We start from the raw sequence: 16,078 nt of genomic DNA on the forward strand, positions 1-16,078 counted from the left end.
TTTTTTGGTCTATAAACCAAAACCAGAGGACTTAAAAATAGAAAGGTTTTTGTTATACAATTGAGGTAGGTGTTAAGCATATTTCATGCATCAATTATCATGCAAAAATGTAGTTTGAAGGTACATCAGGTACCTAGAAAATGAGAACAATAAAAGAAAATTATCAACATTCCTTAACTGAAAAATCTTCTGTAAACCTCTTTGGGGAGAATTTCCCTCCCTCCTCCTGTGTGCCCCTGTGAAAGGGAAACACGTTTCTCCTGAGGGCATTTGTGTGGGATACAGCCTATTGTGCCATCTGAAATAGATGGGGTTTTGTGAACTGTAGTGTTGCTATAGGGAAAGGAGAGTAGGTTGTATCTGGATGCTGTACTTTTCTTATGGAGAAGTGTTCTCCTCTGCCTTGGTGGATTTGTCTGCTGTGTGTTCATCACAGTGGAAATCTGTGTTGAGGGGAAGCGGGAAAGCAGCTCATTTTGGGATATTTTCTATAAGAACTCTCATTTTGTGTGTACATATGCACTGAACTTCCAGAGGAATCAGGCTTGGGTTTTCATGCCTGGAACCACAGAACCAACACCGTGCAGGTAGAAGAGATCTGACTGATTTTACTAGTTGTGTATTTGGTACGTCCTTTCTAATTTTTCCATAGTTTGCTGCAGAAATAGATGTTTTGTTTTAATTAGTGTAGGGCTTTGCATAGCCTTAAAGCAAATAGTAAAGTAGCTGTGAATGCTTTTATATAATTTGTGACTGCCTTTCTGGAGAATTTCTTTAGAATTATGAAATGTATCAAAATAAGAATTGAATTTACCTTTCTGTCAGCTGTCTTTGGCTATGACTGAGAACAGAGCAAAAATCTGGCTTAAAAACAGTGACAGCAATTTCTTCCTATTCTTATCAACTCTGAAGATAAACTTTCTCGTAATATGTTTAGTTTTTATATATTTTTTTTTTCTTCTTAAAGTCTTTAAAAGAACAGGAATTGAACTAGTGATAGAAAATTGTGAGTGCCATAAAGTGGCAAAGATGGCAACTCCATTAGAGTAGATCACGTTATTTACAGATGGCAGCTTAGTCTGCAGAGAGTAAATTCCAATAAAATAATTTGATTTGATATTGGACAGAGAACAACTACCTGTACTATTTTGTGGTAAGAGTAACTTCTACTAGTGCAGATGAGAACATTTTGGATGTTCAACTGATAATGTGAGTGAAGTAGGAGCCATGTTGTTGTGTCCCTTCACTTTCTATATGGAGAGATTGTGTTCTGATCTTAGTTGATTTTAAGATTATTACTGATGAGTTCTCTCTTCATACTTTGCTTTTGCCTGAAAAGTAGGCTGCTATATTAGGCATATGGCAACTCCCTTGGGACGATATGAGAATGCTGACATCTCAGAGTAAGATTTGTAGACTAAAGATTGTAGATTAAAGATCGTCAAAGGTTCCCTGATGACACTTTGAAACTAGGCATGGAATTTTTTCAACTTGTTCAGAGAGCTGACTTTTTATTTATTTAGGTTTCTGTGGCGTATGACTAATATCTTTTACTGCATATATCTCTTCTGCAAAGTAGTCAAGTTCCAGGCAGACAGTTCAACAAAACAAATTTTCTCGCCTGCAGGGGTGTTGAGGAAACAGATGTGCTTTATCCTTTGAACCTTAATTCTTGGCATCCTATTGGTGTTGGCTAGGTCATAATGTGTTGTTAAGATCTGTTTAAAAATTGATTAAGCTGACAAGATTTGTTGTTTTGTGAGGGTAGCATTGCCCTTGGGACAGGTGGAATAACATGCTCGCATAGTTCTAACAGTTTCTCTTTCTGTAAGAGAGTCTCTAAAATGTGTGGAGAAAGATGAAGTAAATAGTCTTTTTACAGTGTGTTTGTACTGAAGACGAAAACTAGTATAGTGTTTTTAAAAATATGTAAGTGATGGTGAAGTAAATGTTCACACTTAAAAATTTCCCTTGAAGCAAGGTATTTATTCAAGTGGGAGCCTTTTCTTGTGCTTATTTACAGAAATCAGATTAAAAAAAATTTAATTAAAAAATAAGTTTTTACAGTGAAGGCCAAATAGATTGTGTGTGCAGAGAGAAAATGGATAGTCCAAGGAAATGATTGGATGACTTACTTTCAAAGATTGGCATAAAGAGAAGTCAGTTCAATTTTTTTTTTTTTTTTAGTCTCTCTTTAATAGGAAAATGGCAGCAATAATCCAATATTCAGCTGTTTGACAGGGAGAAACAGAAAAATAGATTGAGATTTGTTACTGCAAAGTAATTAAGAGAAGAGAAGCATAGGCACGCTCCATCAAACTCTTTGTGGCTATTCAAAAGTGAAACAAGTTTATTGTAACTTCTTGCTTTATTTTGTCTTCGAAAGCTGTACTAATTAACATCAAAAACAGTAAAAAATTTTTAACGGTTTGCAGACATGTGAATTCCCTCCAAGGAACCAACATTTTTATTTGAAATTTTCCAATTTACTTTTATTGTTCATGCTGATGGTATGCTCCCTTTCTCCCATGCAGCGAGAATCCATTTTGGATCTGCCAAAACAATTTTCAGATTATCCTCTGAATCAGAGCTTGTGTTGCGGGATCTGGGGTTATCCTTTGTTCCTAGCAGCAAATTGCTCAAGACCTGAGGAGCAAGCAAAGAGATACTATGACTACAGTCGCTGTGCTCTTCATTCCTTGCCGTGTATATATCAACATCGTGTGTAGATTTAACTCCGTCTTTGGAATGGGGGCAGATGTTAGCTTCCTGATGTGTAGGACCAATGTGTAGAACCAATCCAAGAAGATGACCTTTTGCTTGATACTTGCATTTTCTCTCACGTGGTTCACATAACTCAACCGGGACTTAGAACATCTGCTGGCATAATCCTCAAAGTCATTGAAACCCAAAAAGCTTTGCATATGTGGCCTGACAGCAGAACCACAGAGATGTTCTTCCTTTGGCAATGGGAAATTTGAGTCATTGTGTGAAATATACATTAAAAAAACCCCAACAAACCTGGATTTTTTTTCCCCTGTTGGTTACTCAGATCTTTGAAAATCATTTTATACTTAACTATTTACTTATGCTTTCTTCAGCAAAAGATGGTGCCACAAAATCACACTAAGCAAGTAGTCCTGAAGTTTTGTCATGTCATCATAACTTAATGCCATTTTAGATGAGCGAAATGTTCTGTAATTATTTTATCTTTAGAATTCGGTATGAGGTCAGATATAGGATTTGTGGCCCATTTTTTAATTATATATGTGTTAATATAATAGCACACAGCATTACCTCACCAGATCAAACCATTGACTTTAATTAGGGGGCAACCTCTGGTAACCCCTGGTGATATGGAGAGGAGAAATTGCATGTTCTTTAATGTACTTTATGTTGATTTGGGTCACCTTAAAAAGTTGTCAGTGATGAGAGAAGGAGATCGTCCCTGTGGCACTAATTGTGTTTTCATATACAAATTATGGTAATGACTGAAAAGCTGCAATTTTCTTATCCATAGTTCTGCATTTTATAGCAGCGTGTAATTAATAGCTGAAATTTAAGCCCTATGCTGAGGGCTACTGATTTGAATGGTGATACTATGTTTTAGAGCAGTAAGGGAGGAACAACTGTGCAGTTGCCTTAGCTGACGTTCTTTCTGTCTTGGCCTCCTTAAATACTGGCCCATCCTGGAAATCAGGTGCCCCCAGAAATAAGGGTTATTCTGATGTCTAGTTCTGTTTGATTCATATTTAATGTGTATCTTTCTAATGAGACTTCTTCTAAACTGTGGTCTTGGGACTAGTAAAGCATTTTAGCACTTAATCTAGAAAGAGCTTTTAGTAGTACAGACAGAAATAAAATACAGCTGCTAAGCTTAAAACTCCGATTTCAGGCAGAAGAAATGGAGGGATGGGGAACATATTACCTGAACTAGTCTTTGGACTGGGGTATGATGCAAAAGCTAGATAATTTGTCACCCTTCTGATACTGATCCATATTTATAAGATGTGGCAAACACCTGCACTGTATCAAGAATGTTTACTTGGATAACTTCATAACTATTACAATACTGGATGGAGAATACTTGCTTAATTACCAAGATGTACCAGATTGTATAACCTTTAAGTATAATGCTATCTGGTGGTAGGAGTAACATTTAAAAATCTTCCTTCATTGACTTAAAAAAAAAAAAAAAATGATCACAGATAAATTGGCATAGAAGATGATAGAGTATTTTTGTTACTAAAGAAAAACTGTGCGTGGAAGCAGAGAAGAGATAGCAGTTCATTTATATTAGTAGAATGATGAGATGAATGGAAGAAATCTGTAATCTGTCTCTTGTAAGTTGACACCCATTTTCTGCTTCAGAAGGTATCCTGGGATGGCCTGGGCCCAAGTCGCACTCCACAGAGCAACTGAAAAATGGTGCCCTCAGCTCCTTATCATCTGCTAGTGCCAGCATTACATGGGCAATAGTACCATCTGCAGCCCAGGATGGACAGGCACTACAACCAAACACAGAGGTAAGCATGCTAGGTCTCTATGGGCTGTTTCTGTTGTATCTGAGACTTGACATAGGTTAGATGCAAACCATGTATGATGGTGGATGCTTTTATTAATTACTTATTGTACTTTTTTCTTTATAGTACCCTATTTGTTTGAAATTAGTTGTGAAAATGCTAAGTTTCATGCGAAAATGTGCTCTAAAAACTAGAAAAATAGTAACTTGACAATATTGCTGTTCGCTTTTGCTTCTCTGAGGTACTTTGGACAGAGACAGCGGACTATGGCAAGCATACAGTCTCTTTTCTAGTTGTAAAAGCATTTAACAGACTGTCAGTACACATTTCTATCTTCTGGTGATAGAAAAAACTGTTTGGTTTTTATGCTGGTTTGAGATAGACAGGAGACACTAGGACCACAACATTTGCTTGCTACTTTTTCTTCCATGTTGCTGTTTGCTCTTGGGTGTCTCTTGAGTACAGCTGACTATTCTGTGAGCTGAAAAAGTATATTGTTTTCTGACCCCTTTTCCTGTTAAGTGATTATGGGCAGAACTTGTCCACATCATCCTGCACCAGCCTGTTGATTTGTGCTTTTGTGGCATTTACTTGGTAAAGGGCAGTTCTGAAGCATCGACTCTTTGAGGAGGCTCACAGCTGCGTATCAGGCATCTCATGCACTGAAAGTCTTTCACCATGCCAAACTTCTCCAGCTTCTACTGTCTGCTTCGGTTCCCAGTGCTGCCCACCAGGAAAACACTTCACTCTGAGACCCCACAGATTGTAGGGCACCTGGAGCACGTGAGACCTGGAGAACTGGGAAGAAGTTTTTGAGAGAGCTGAAGAAACCCTTTTCTACTAGTGAATGCTCTCTGGCAATTGGAATGGCTTAAATTAAATGATATCACCTTTAACAAAATGTGTAATGGCTGGGGACATCAATAAAACTGTTTTTCCAGTTCTTTTGTAGTATCTTGAATTGAATATAGTTCAAAAAAAACCAAAGATAAAACACATTTTTTTTTTTTAGTAGCACGTGTTAATTTGGTCCTCTTCCAGATCTGTCCTTCAAAAGTAATTTCAAATTCTGTCACTCCTAGTGTCTGTTAATCACAATGTTTAAATTACCTATAATTGCTTTTTATTAGGAAGTTGTGTAATTACTTTTTCAGATAAGCCAACTGCAGTTCTTATAGTGTGTTTTTAAGACCAGAGGCTATTTAAGAATATGGTTTTGGGAGTTACTGCTTTACTCACTGATCCACTGCAATTTGTTTTGTTAGGTTTTTTAGATGTTTTTATTCTTGACCACCTGGTAAAGCCAAATGGGATGTGGAAGCATGGGCTTTGCAGCAAGAACAAAAAGAGTCGCAGCTGATTTAACTCATCTCAGGCAGTTGAGTTGAGCCGTTTATGACTTGTTTTAAATGACAATTTTTTTTTAAGTCCAATCTCCTCCCCTTCACTTCCTGATGAGAGATACGGGGTTGTGCGTGTGGCTTGAACTGCTTCTCTTGTGGAACTCATGATTTATTGAGAAGGGAGTGCCCTTGAAGAGATGGATATAAATAAGGGAGCATAGCACTGTTTGTAGTACAGAATCCTCAGTGCTTTGTGGGAAGTCTTCCTGAAATCAGCAGCCTGCATTGGGAGGCCCTGGAGCACTAGCCCTTAAAAAAGAAGAAAAAAAGGAGGGGGGGGGAAGAGAATAAATAAGATTTTTAAGTTATAAAAAGCTCAGCTGAAGATGGTGTTTTCGGCAGAAGCAGTAAGTGGAAGTTTGTGGATTGGTGGAGCAACAAGAAGCAGTTGGACTCATAAGTGTAATTTTTGTTATGGTAGTACAGTTTATTAAGCAGAAATTTGGTTTTGCCCCGAGAAAGTGGCCTGAATCAGGATTCGTTGCTGGAAGCTCTTGCCAACCTTGCGTCTTGCCTTCCACTGACTCCTTGTGTGCTTCCTGTTGTCTGAGATTGATACTGTTGGCTCGCAATTTGAAGTGCTCTTTTAAATGTAGCTGATATATTTTTCAGTTTTGATCATTTTGATCAAGGTATCAGTGCCCCATTGGAAGGTTGAAGCACAAAACCTGAATTGTGGAAGAGATGTTAGATGCAACTGTTCACAAGTTGGAGCTTTTGTGTTTTCATATTCATCTTCAGATCAAGCAAGTTGTCATGCCCTGTTACCTCTCGGCTGCTGTAGTCAGATCCTTTTCTGGGAGAGGAGGTGAAGTTTTCCTAGAGTGCTGCAGGTTCTGCCCAGCTGTCCAAGCTGAGCCAAGTGTCAAACAGGAAGCTGGAGCTTCTTGTTGCTGTGGCTAGAGAAAGGAGGGTGAGAGAACAGGCTTTGAAGAAGAGAAAAAATCTTTTGGGCAACATAGCTGTTACCCTGCTAAGGATGCTATCTGAGCCAGGTAGTCACTCAAGAGATGATGTCTGACACCCCCCCAAAGTTATCAAAGGTGTTTGACTTTAACACACTTTAACAATTCTGTGTACAGGATTTAAGCATGTTTTTAAATATATTCTGGCCTGTTGTGTGTCCAAGGCAGGAGCCTAGGTTTGGCACTGAGTAGCCAGTTCCTTCTGAAAGGTATAAAAGCACTTGACTGTGCTAGTTACTTGGTATGTGTAATTACATATAAAAGCAATTGCAAATCATCACACTCCACTTGTTTCGTAGTCCAGATACATTGTTGTTAATAACTGTGGTGACATCAGCAGAGAATGACAAAATGCATCTAGATGTCATTGTTTGGCAAATTTTTGACATTGAATACCCTGACTTCTTTTTTTATCTGGTAGCTTCTTTTAGATGTAGAAGAAAAGAGGAATCCACAAGTGTCATTCAAATGAAGCTTATTTCTCTTAATGATTAAAATGGTTAAAAACCCCCAAACTAGGCACTGGATGATCCTCATTTCTGAAGAAGTTGGTAGTGTATTAATGGGGCTCAGCTTTCAAAATATACCTGCCAAAAGAAGTGAGCCTTGCTTTTACAGAAGTTGAGAAGAGATTGCTGGTTCCTCTGTCAGTGCTATCAAAATTAATTCCAATTTCTTCTTTGGGCCTAGATTTTTATTTTAAAAAATCTGTACTTTTTATGATATAACCTCTATCTCTTAGTCAGAAGCTATACCCCAAAGGAATGGGAGAGAGCTTTTTGGCTAACGCTCAGCATAATATAGTAGATGTACTGTCCAAACAAATTGTGAATTGACCTGTAGTTTGAAATAGAAAAAGCCATTAAATTACTACCCTTGAGGAACAACTGACTCAGCTGCTTTTATTATAGAATGTTATTTATAAGGAAAAGATGATTTTAGGTACGTGGATCAGCAGTGATTTTAAAAAGAAAACAGAGTTATGTTGGGGGGCGATGACTGCTGAGGAATCTTTCCCATACAGCAGGCTGCCAGTGGCAGCAGTTTCCTGGCAATGTGACCAAGTGGCTGAATGTGTTTAGTGATGGCTGTGTTAATTCTCAGCACAGCATGTAGACACTTTGCAGCAGTGCATTAAGCAACATCATTAACAAACCAATGACTTGTTCTCTTCCATGTTTTTTATATGTTTATGAAGAAGCATGGCTCTTTATAATTCTCCTCTGGAATAACAAGGCTCATCTGATGCAATTTTGAATACTTAAGCATTCTTGAGGGATATAGTAAGTTCTGGAGTTGAGTTTTGATGGCACAGATAACTAAAGTAAAACCTTTCTTTTTGGTCTGTCGCAGTGTCAGGGTTTCAGGAATGCAGAGTTTCGCCCCTGGTAAAATAATGCAGCAGCTGAAGATTCTTCTCTTTAGATAATGTGTTGGTGTTTACTTGCTTTTGTTATTGAGGGTGTTTCTTGCTTCCAAATGCAGGGATATAATTTGAGATACTGCTTAAACTAATTCAGAAAATACAGAATTTTGTGGCAGAGATTATTTTCTTGTGTATTCCTTGCCTATTTTAGCATGTCCTTTCTTGATGTTGCTGTTTCGTCTTCCCAGATGAGTTTTCTTTTAGGGTTGTGATACAGGACAGCACAAAGTTAAAGCCTGTTATCTTCACTGAAAGAAGTAACCCCTGACAGTGAAATGCTGGATCAAGCACCTTTGTCTTTTATTTTTCATACCTTTTTTTTTTTGGTATAAGCGTCCAATTTTTTGTTTGTTTCCTTTTTTTTTTTTTTTGTCAGTCCACAGTCAGCAGGTAGAAGCAGAAATAAGGGCTGAACTGAACAGAACTATTCTCCATCTGATGTGAGTTGATGTAAAATACTTTTGTGCATCCCCTAGTGAACCACTTTGGACTTTTGGCGTAAGCTATGTTGTAATTTTCAAGGTATTATTTAAGGTTTTTTCCCTTAAAGCAGAACAGGACAAATCTGGTATGGAATATGCCAGAGTACACTCTTCAGAGCTGTGACGTGAACTTGGTCTGCGTACAGTCTGCAGTAAACGGAACCCTGCTTCCTTCATTTAAGGGTTTATAATTTTGAAATTCCTTTCAAGAAATACTGAAATTGATTAGTTTTAAAATATTGAGTCTCATAGTAAATTCAGTTGTAATAAACTTGGTGTCTAAGTAGAATAAAGGTGTGAATCACTTCTATGTGTGAGCTACTGTTCCAGTTCAACTAATTGTCATTTTGGGTGTCAGAATTCCCCTTCTGAGCTGACAAAATGTAACTGCAGGCCGAATGCTTCCCCTGGCAGCCAAATACAGATGGGAAACAGGCTGTTCTTATGCGGGACCTGACAGGGAAGGAATCATTTTCTTTTAATCTAACAGTTTAGTTAAGAATTATTACAAAAATCATGCTGTAGCTACATCTGTGATTTAGCTTTCTTCATGTGATTTTTATGCCTTAGAATGCCATGCCAGCTGATTCTTTCCATCCTGTGGATCTGGTATCTATGCAGTCTCTCTGCTTTCCTGTTCCTAACTTTCCCTTGCTTGTGCGCATGAGAAACTGTACATATGCTCCATATTGAAGTGTCTTTTTAATAGGATTGAAGTTTTAGCTCTGTAGGATTGAGGCTTTAGCTCTGATTATCTAACTGCTAAACCAGGTTTTAATTGTGATAGTGATTGCAAGGGCAGTCAAGGCCAGGTTATTAAAGACATTTCGGGGCCCTAGATGATCTGAACCTTGATGCTTTCAACTGTAAGAAGGAACTGTGCTAGTTACAGGAGGTGCTGAATTGTTTAGTTCTTAATTTTAAAAGGTTATGTGTTTTTGTCCAATCTCTTCAGGTGATAGTAGCTTTCAAGCTGAAGTTGTTTTCTATCTGTAGGTTAGTATACATCCTAATATGATGATACTTCATTACAGAATGTGTTAGAGATGCTAAGAAATAATTTTAAAAGTGCTCCTGCAATTTTAGAAACTAAGCTGTACCTACAAGAAATTATTTCTAATTCAGTATTACCTTTTTTTAATATATCTGTGTCTCAGCAGACTTGCCCAGGACTGTGGATCGTTTCCTAGTGTAAATTGTTCCTAGTGTTTCCTAGTTCCTTTTTGTACTTGACATAAATCCGTGTAATTGATGTTGGGGGATCAGCTTAGCCATGAACATACAGAGCTAGCCACAAGTGCAGTAATGGAAAGAGAACAGATCAGGGTGGGAAAGTAACATTTGCAGTATTACAAAGAGTTCCTTTTCACTGTTTAGTACAGACATTGCAGGATTTCTGAATGTGCTCTGCTTTTTGCCTTCTGCATGATTAACTACTTTTCAGGCCGAAGAGCACAGTAAATGGCCCGTAATGACTTGGATAGATAAATTAATCTCTAGGCAAAGATGGTATCAGTTAATCCATTCACTAGCAGACCATCTAAAAAATGAAATCTGAGATAATCAATTGAAGGTATATTTAAGGATAATCAAGGGAAGGTATATTTAAGGATTAAATGTACAATTACACTAAAAGTAGAATTAAATAACGCTAAGCCTGCTACAGCAGCACTGACAATGACTAAAATAATCTAGCTAATTTTGATTTTATTTTTTTGATCACTTTCTGGAATAGTTACTGTGGCAGCAAACAATCTCTAGTAAAACTGTTTATGCAAATAATTAATAAAAATTTAGCTCCAGCCAAAGCCATTGCATTTTATTGAGTCACTCCCGCCTCCAAAATGCATGCATTCCAGCTGCTCTCTATATAATATATTCGAGAGTAATATTCTACTTAAAATAAAAATATGAAGCTTTAATACAAAATTTGCATCTAATTTGAATAAACATGAGGCTCTGATTCATGTGGCATTCCGTAATTACTAGTGAAATTCAGTGAAAACTAATCATTGGAATATAAAGAACTCAGGTTCCCTTGCAGTAAGGCTTAAAAATTGAGTTGAAATGGATCAATTGCTTACTCTGTTCATTATAAAACCTGTGCCCTCTGCAAAACGAACTCTGAAGCCAATGTTAATTTTATTTCAGGATTATGTGCTAATTGATTTGTTGTGTGCCAATTGATTTGCTTTGTGCTGTCAGTTTTATTTCTTAGAATGTTTATATGTGTGGGTTTGGCAATACTGCCCATTAGTAAGCTTACCCATCTCATTAAGACTGTCAATAACTTAGCTAGACTTTAGTAAGTTGAGCTGAACTCTTCTACAACAATTATTTGTCTCAGGTTGGAATTGCTTTATCTTGCTTAGTGAAGCATCATCCAAACCGGCTTCAGCTGTTCCATCTGGTCTTGCTAGAAAAAAATAAGGTTTTCTGCTTGTATGATGAATTCTAGTGATTCTTTATTTGAAAAGCCCTGAATGTGGAAACAGCTGTGATGAAAGTACTTAATTATAAAACTTTGTCTCAGAGGAGGAGTTGGAAGGAGATTATGAAAGAGGCAGGACTCTTCTACATTATAGTGTAGAGAGACCGCAGTCGTCTTCACAGTCTGAGATGGACCAGGCGATTCATCAGGCTGAGAACAAATCTTAGAAGATTTTCAAGTAGAGAGTTCCACTGGCCTCAAGAAGTTAGCTGTATAAAAGATGACAATCTTCTAGGCTCAATTTGTTTCACATACATTGAATGTTCTCCTGGTATGATTTATAATGATTTATTTTTCTTTTGAAAGACTTGAGCCTGTCTTTTTTTTTTTTTGTGTGTGTGTGTGTGTGTGACAGTAATGAGAATGTGTATAGTGGATGGGACAAGAAATTGCAGGAAGAGTCAGGATGGTTTAATAAGTGTGTTGCCTTGAGGAAAGATTGTTAATACTGCTTGTATTAACGTGTCTGTACCATTTCTCTCATCTTACAAATATGCTGGGATGTGATACTGCATACAAGAAATAGCACTGTGAGAACTGGATTTACACATAGATTAGTATTGCAAGACCAGATGATTGTAAAGGTTAAATTTGTAGTTGTCCATCTTTTTGTGCCCTCTTTGCATATGTGAACGATATATTATTGACTAATGTGGTAGCATTTTTCTGCCATAAATTTGCTTATCTAGCATACAAAGTGACATAGAAGAGAATTACAGCTGGCTGAATGACTTCAGTTCTGTTACTTCTTAACTTCTCAGTTACTGAGCTTTGCAAGCAGAATCGTTATGGAATCACAGAGTACTCCAGGTTGGAAGGGACCTCTGGAGGTCCTGCAGTTCAATACTTTGCTCAAAGCAGAACTAATCAGGTCAGCTTGCTCAGGGTCATGTCCAGTCAAGTCTTGAACACCTCCAACAGTGGAGGTCCCACAACATCTCTGCACAAACTGTTGCAGTTTCTCTAGGGATTTTATCAATGGGAGCAAAGGTTTGTTTGAGTATGATGCCTTTCCCTGTCAGGGTGCTGTACTGTCTGGTGGGCGACTAAAATCGCCTGCTGGGTTCCTTACCAAAAAGTGTTTGTCTTTCCCTTCTTTGTGAGAGTATGAGGCAAGTTGTTCCTAGTTCTTCAGGTTTCTCCCTAAGGATCTTATTCTAGAGATGATCCGTTTTAATACAGGGGGATGTCTAGAGAGTATAGCCTTCTGACATACTTTCCTCCTCCATGTTAGTCTCCGAGCAGCTCAGTGCAGACTTTTGTCTTTAGCTCCCCAAAAGTTATAAGCATGTGACTTTCAGACTCCTCACGATCTCTGAAGTCCTGCCTGGCCAGTGATGGGAATCTGTCCTGCTGCACTGTATGGTTTGTAAACTTGTAAATTCTGAGTAACTTATTTTGGATAGTGTCAGATGCTGTATTTATAGCCATCTTGCTTCTAAAAAATTGGATTCTGAAAACAAAACTGAGTATCTTTCAGGTAATTGTTCTTCACTAGTATCTGTATTGCATTAGGAATAGGTTTTGTTAAAATGCTTTATGATGTGACACTGTATTTCTTGTGGTTTTAGGTTAGCATAAAATTTACTGTTGTGATTTATGCTAGCCTTCAAGGTTTTTTACTTCAATTTAGGACAAGTCCATGGGGCTTTTCTCTTTGTGCGTTTTTTTTATAGTCTCATGTTGCTGTTCCTTTCTGATGATACCAGTGATGAAAAATATTTATTCCCAGTTCTTACTGAATTTATGCAATACTGCAAAGTCCTCTTGTGTTTTAGGATTCAGATTAAACAGTGCTGTACTTCAGTAGCCCTCATTTCATGAAAGGTGCTCATAAGATGTGTGGACTGGTGTGCTGGTACTTAATCTTTTCCTGCGGAGGCTGTGCTTGGGAATTAGCTGATTTTCAGCTGATTTTCAGAACTGACTACCTTCGGTTTGTGAAAATCAAAATTTGGAAGAGGAATTGTCTTATGAAGGAGACACAAACACGTAGGGAAAAAGTTGTCCGACAAACATTATTTGGTGCATAACAGGATTACAATGGTAACCCAAATGAGGATCTCCGTTTAAAAGCATGTTAAGTCACTGACTGTTTCTTTATTCTTAAACATAATCACTTCCATGGTTAGTTTCTAATATTTTTTCTGAAGGCTTACACAGGCTATACTGCAACATAAACAGATGCCCGTTGTTTAATGTTACATGCACTTTTTCCTATTCTTTAAACAATAAACCAACCCTTTTTCTTCTTAAATCTCGTATGTTATCTGGTCCTCATCACTGCTATATTGTTACATTTACTTCTAAATGTGGTCACAGATCAGAGTTAAACACATCTGCAGTGTAGGAAAAGCAAGCTTTCTGAGCTTGTTCTTTAAGGATGAAAAGACTTCTGTTCCTAGAGATACTACTGCAAAATATTAACAAAGAAGCATTAGTAAAGCTCTCAAAATAGTGAATATCCGAATAATGTGCTTGCCTCCAGATGCCTGGCAGATTGGTTTTGTTGGGAAGGAAAAAGATTGCAGACCTGTTCGTCGCCTAAGATACAGGTTTTGTGATTATTTTCTTTGCTTGCATCATACATATGTCAGCCTGTCTACATTTACGAAGTATTAGTATCATGATGCATTTCTACTTTGCTTGCTTGCTTCGCAGTGAAATAAGGATCTCCTAAAGAGAGTTAGGTATTGCTTGGTTTAGTAGATGACTCTGTGCGGTAGACAGATTGCTCATATTGCTGCACTTTGATCCTTGCACTTGTCCCTAAACTGGAGAGATTTTATGAACATCCAGTGTGTTTAGCATATTCAATTAAAAAAACCCCAAACAACAAACCACAAAATATATATAAATTATCCATACACAAAAAAATGAGACGTCTTAGTTGTTGGTAGCCCTAGTTTTGAAGATTTTTATTTTCTCTGGAGACCTGATTTGCCAAACACAAATAATAAATTTGGTAAGAAATTAATTTCTGGGCACCTTGTAGACATTCTTTCCTGATGCAAGCTTTTTCTACCAAATATTCTATGGTTTGACCTATGAATGATAAACGATGTATCCAGGATTACATAAAAGCTTTGACTCCACTCTCTCACACCCCAAACCCAGATGCAGCAGTTACCTATCCAGATAGATATGCCTGGATTATTTTTCTTGGTATACATAGTTTAAGGTAAGTAGAAAATCTGCCTATTATGCCATTTTTCCTTCATCCAGTTGTATGAAGGAGAAATTAACTGTCTTGCTGATTGGATCTGTACGTAGATGACAGTAGCAAAGCAAAAAGAAAGTGATATTTTTGCTTGCCATAGCATTGTTGTGTATAAGTTATAGTGCGCTCACTTTTTAATTGTAAAATCCTTCTCATTTGATTGTCATCCTCTGTTACTTGCTTTGATGTTTTATAAGTTCTTAACTTTAATTTTGGTTCGTCATTGTTATAGCTAAGCTATAATGATTGAATGCTGGGAAAAGTGTGACTGTGGGTTTGTGTGTTTTGAGGTTTTGGGGAGGGTGGGTTCCCCCTTGCGGTGGTAGACTTCTTGCATATTAATACTGTAGCAAAAATTTTCCCAGCAATTAAAGCAAAAGCTACTGACAAAAGCAGTAGAGGAGACAGCTCCTATGAAATATTCAGAGTAAATGAAGAAAATCAGCTCAGCTGAGCCATCTATTTTTCTACCTTTAAGAGACCTTTTTCAGGATGAAATTGAGATGTACGGGCTGTAATAAGTTTTGCTTTCTAAATTCTCCATTTAAGCTCTGCTTTGGTTCTGAGCTCGTTAAGTCTCTTTAAAAAAAAAAAAATCAAACCTTGAACACTGGGGGACCTTAAGTCTCTTTGAAGGTCACTGGAACTTTGGTATCCAGGTGCCCACATTACAAGTGGTGTATGGGATGTCGGTGTGTTTGAGGTTTTATCTTTGATCCACTCCCTCTTTGCGATGATCAGTCACAGGGCTACCAGGAGCAAAGCATAAATAAGACTACAGTAAGATGGAGGCCAGGGCTGAAGCCATGACCTGAGTTCACTCTACCACTGCTTTTCCAACCCTCTTTTTTCCCCTTCCTCTGCTTACATTGTGTAATGGTCTGGTGGTAAGTGTTGAGAAGAGTATTTTCTATTTTGTTTTATCTGAACTGTTCTTGAAGAGTAGAAAAGCTTATATAAAGAGATACAGGAGCTTGTTGGATATAAAAAAAAGTGTTGCTATCTTATAGTTAAGCTTAAAGTTGCTAATCTGTTAATGACAATGCATTTGGAAGTTAGAGGAGAAGTGCATGGATGATGATGATTATTTCAGTCTTTACAGTGGGTTTGAAGTAAATATGTTTGAGTTTTTGTTTTGTTTCAAGGTTTAGGTTGAAGTAAACTGAAATTTTCTATTTCATTTCTATTGCATTCATTTCAATTTTCTGTATGGGAATTACTGCTCCTTTCACAGCTGTATTAGGTTTGCATGGCAAGATTTCAGTAGCAGGGGGGCTACAGGGGTGGCTTCTGTGAGAAGCTGCTAGAAGCTTCCCCAATGTCTGAAAGAGCCGATGCCAGCCGGCTCCAAGATGGACCCACCACTGGCCAAGGCCAAGCCCATCAGCGACGGTGGTAGCACCTCTGGGATAACGTATTTAAGAAGGGGAAAAAGTTGTTGCGCAACAGCAACTGCAGCTGAAGAGAGGGGTGAGAGTATGTGAGAGAGACAACTCTGCAGACACCAAGGGCAGGGAAGAAGGAGGGGGAGGAGGTGCTCCAGGCGCCGGAGCAGACATTCCCCTGCA

At 37.9% G+C, this 16,078-nt stretch overlaps 1 protein-coding gene across 1 annotated transcript in view; it reads left to right on the forward strand.

Moving 5' to 3' along the window:
- Positions 1–16,078, forward strand: part of OSBPL10 (oxysterol binding protein-like 10) — a 122,072-nt gene that overhangs the window by 77,136 nt on the left and 28,858 nt on the right. The window contains exon 7 of the mRNA XM_009324210.1: positions 4,372–4,526. Coding sequence (XP_009322485.1) covers positions 4,372–4,526 — 155 coding nt within the window. The remainder of the gene's footprint in view (positions 1–4,371; positions 4,527–16,078) is intronic.

Source organism: Pygoscelis adeliae, unplaced genomic scaffold (genome assembly GCF_000699105.1).
Source record: "Pygoscelis adeliae isolate BGI_AS28 unplaced genomic scaffold, ASM69910v1 Scaffold25, whole genome shotgun sequence".
Lineage (NCBI taxonomy): Eukaryota > Metazoa > Chordata > Aves > Sphenisciformes > Spheniscidae > Pygoscelis > Pygoscelis adeliae.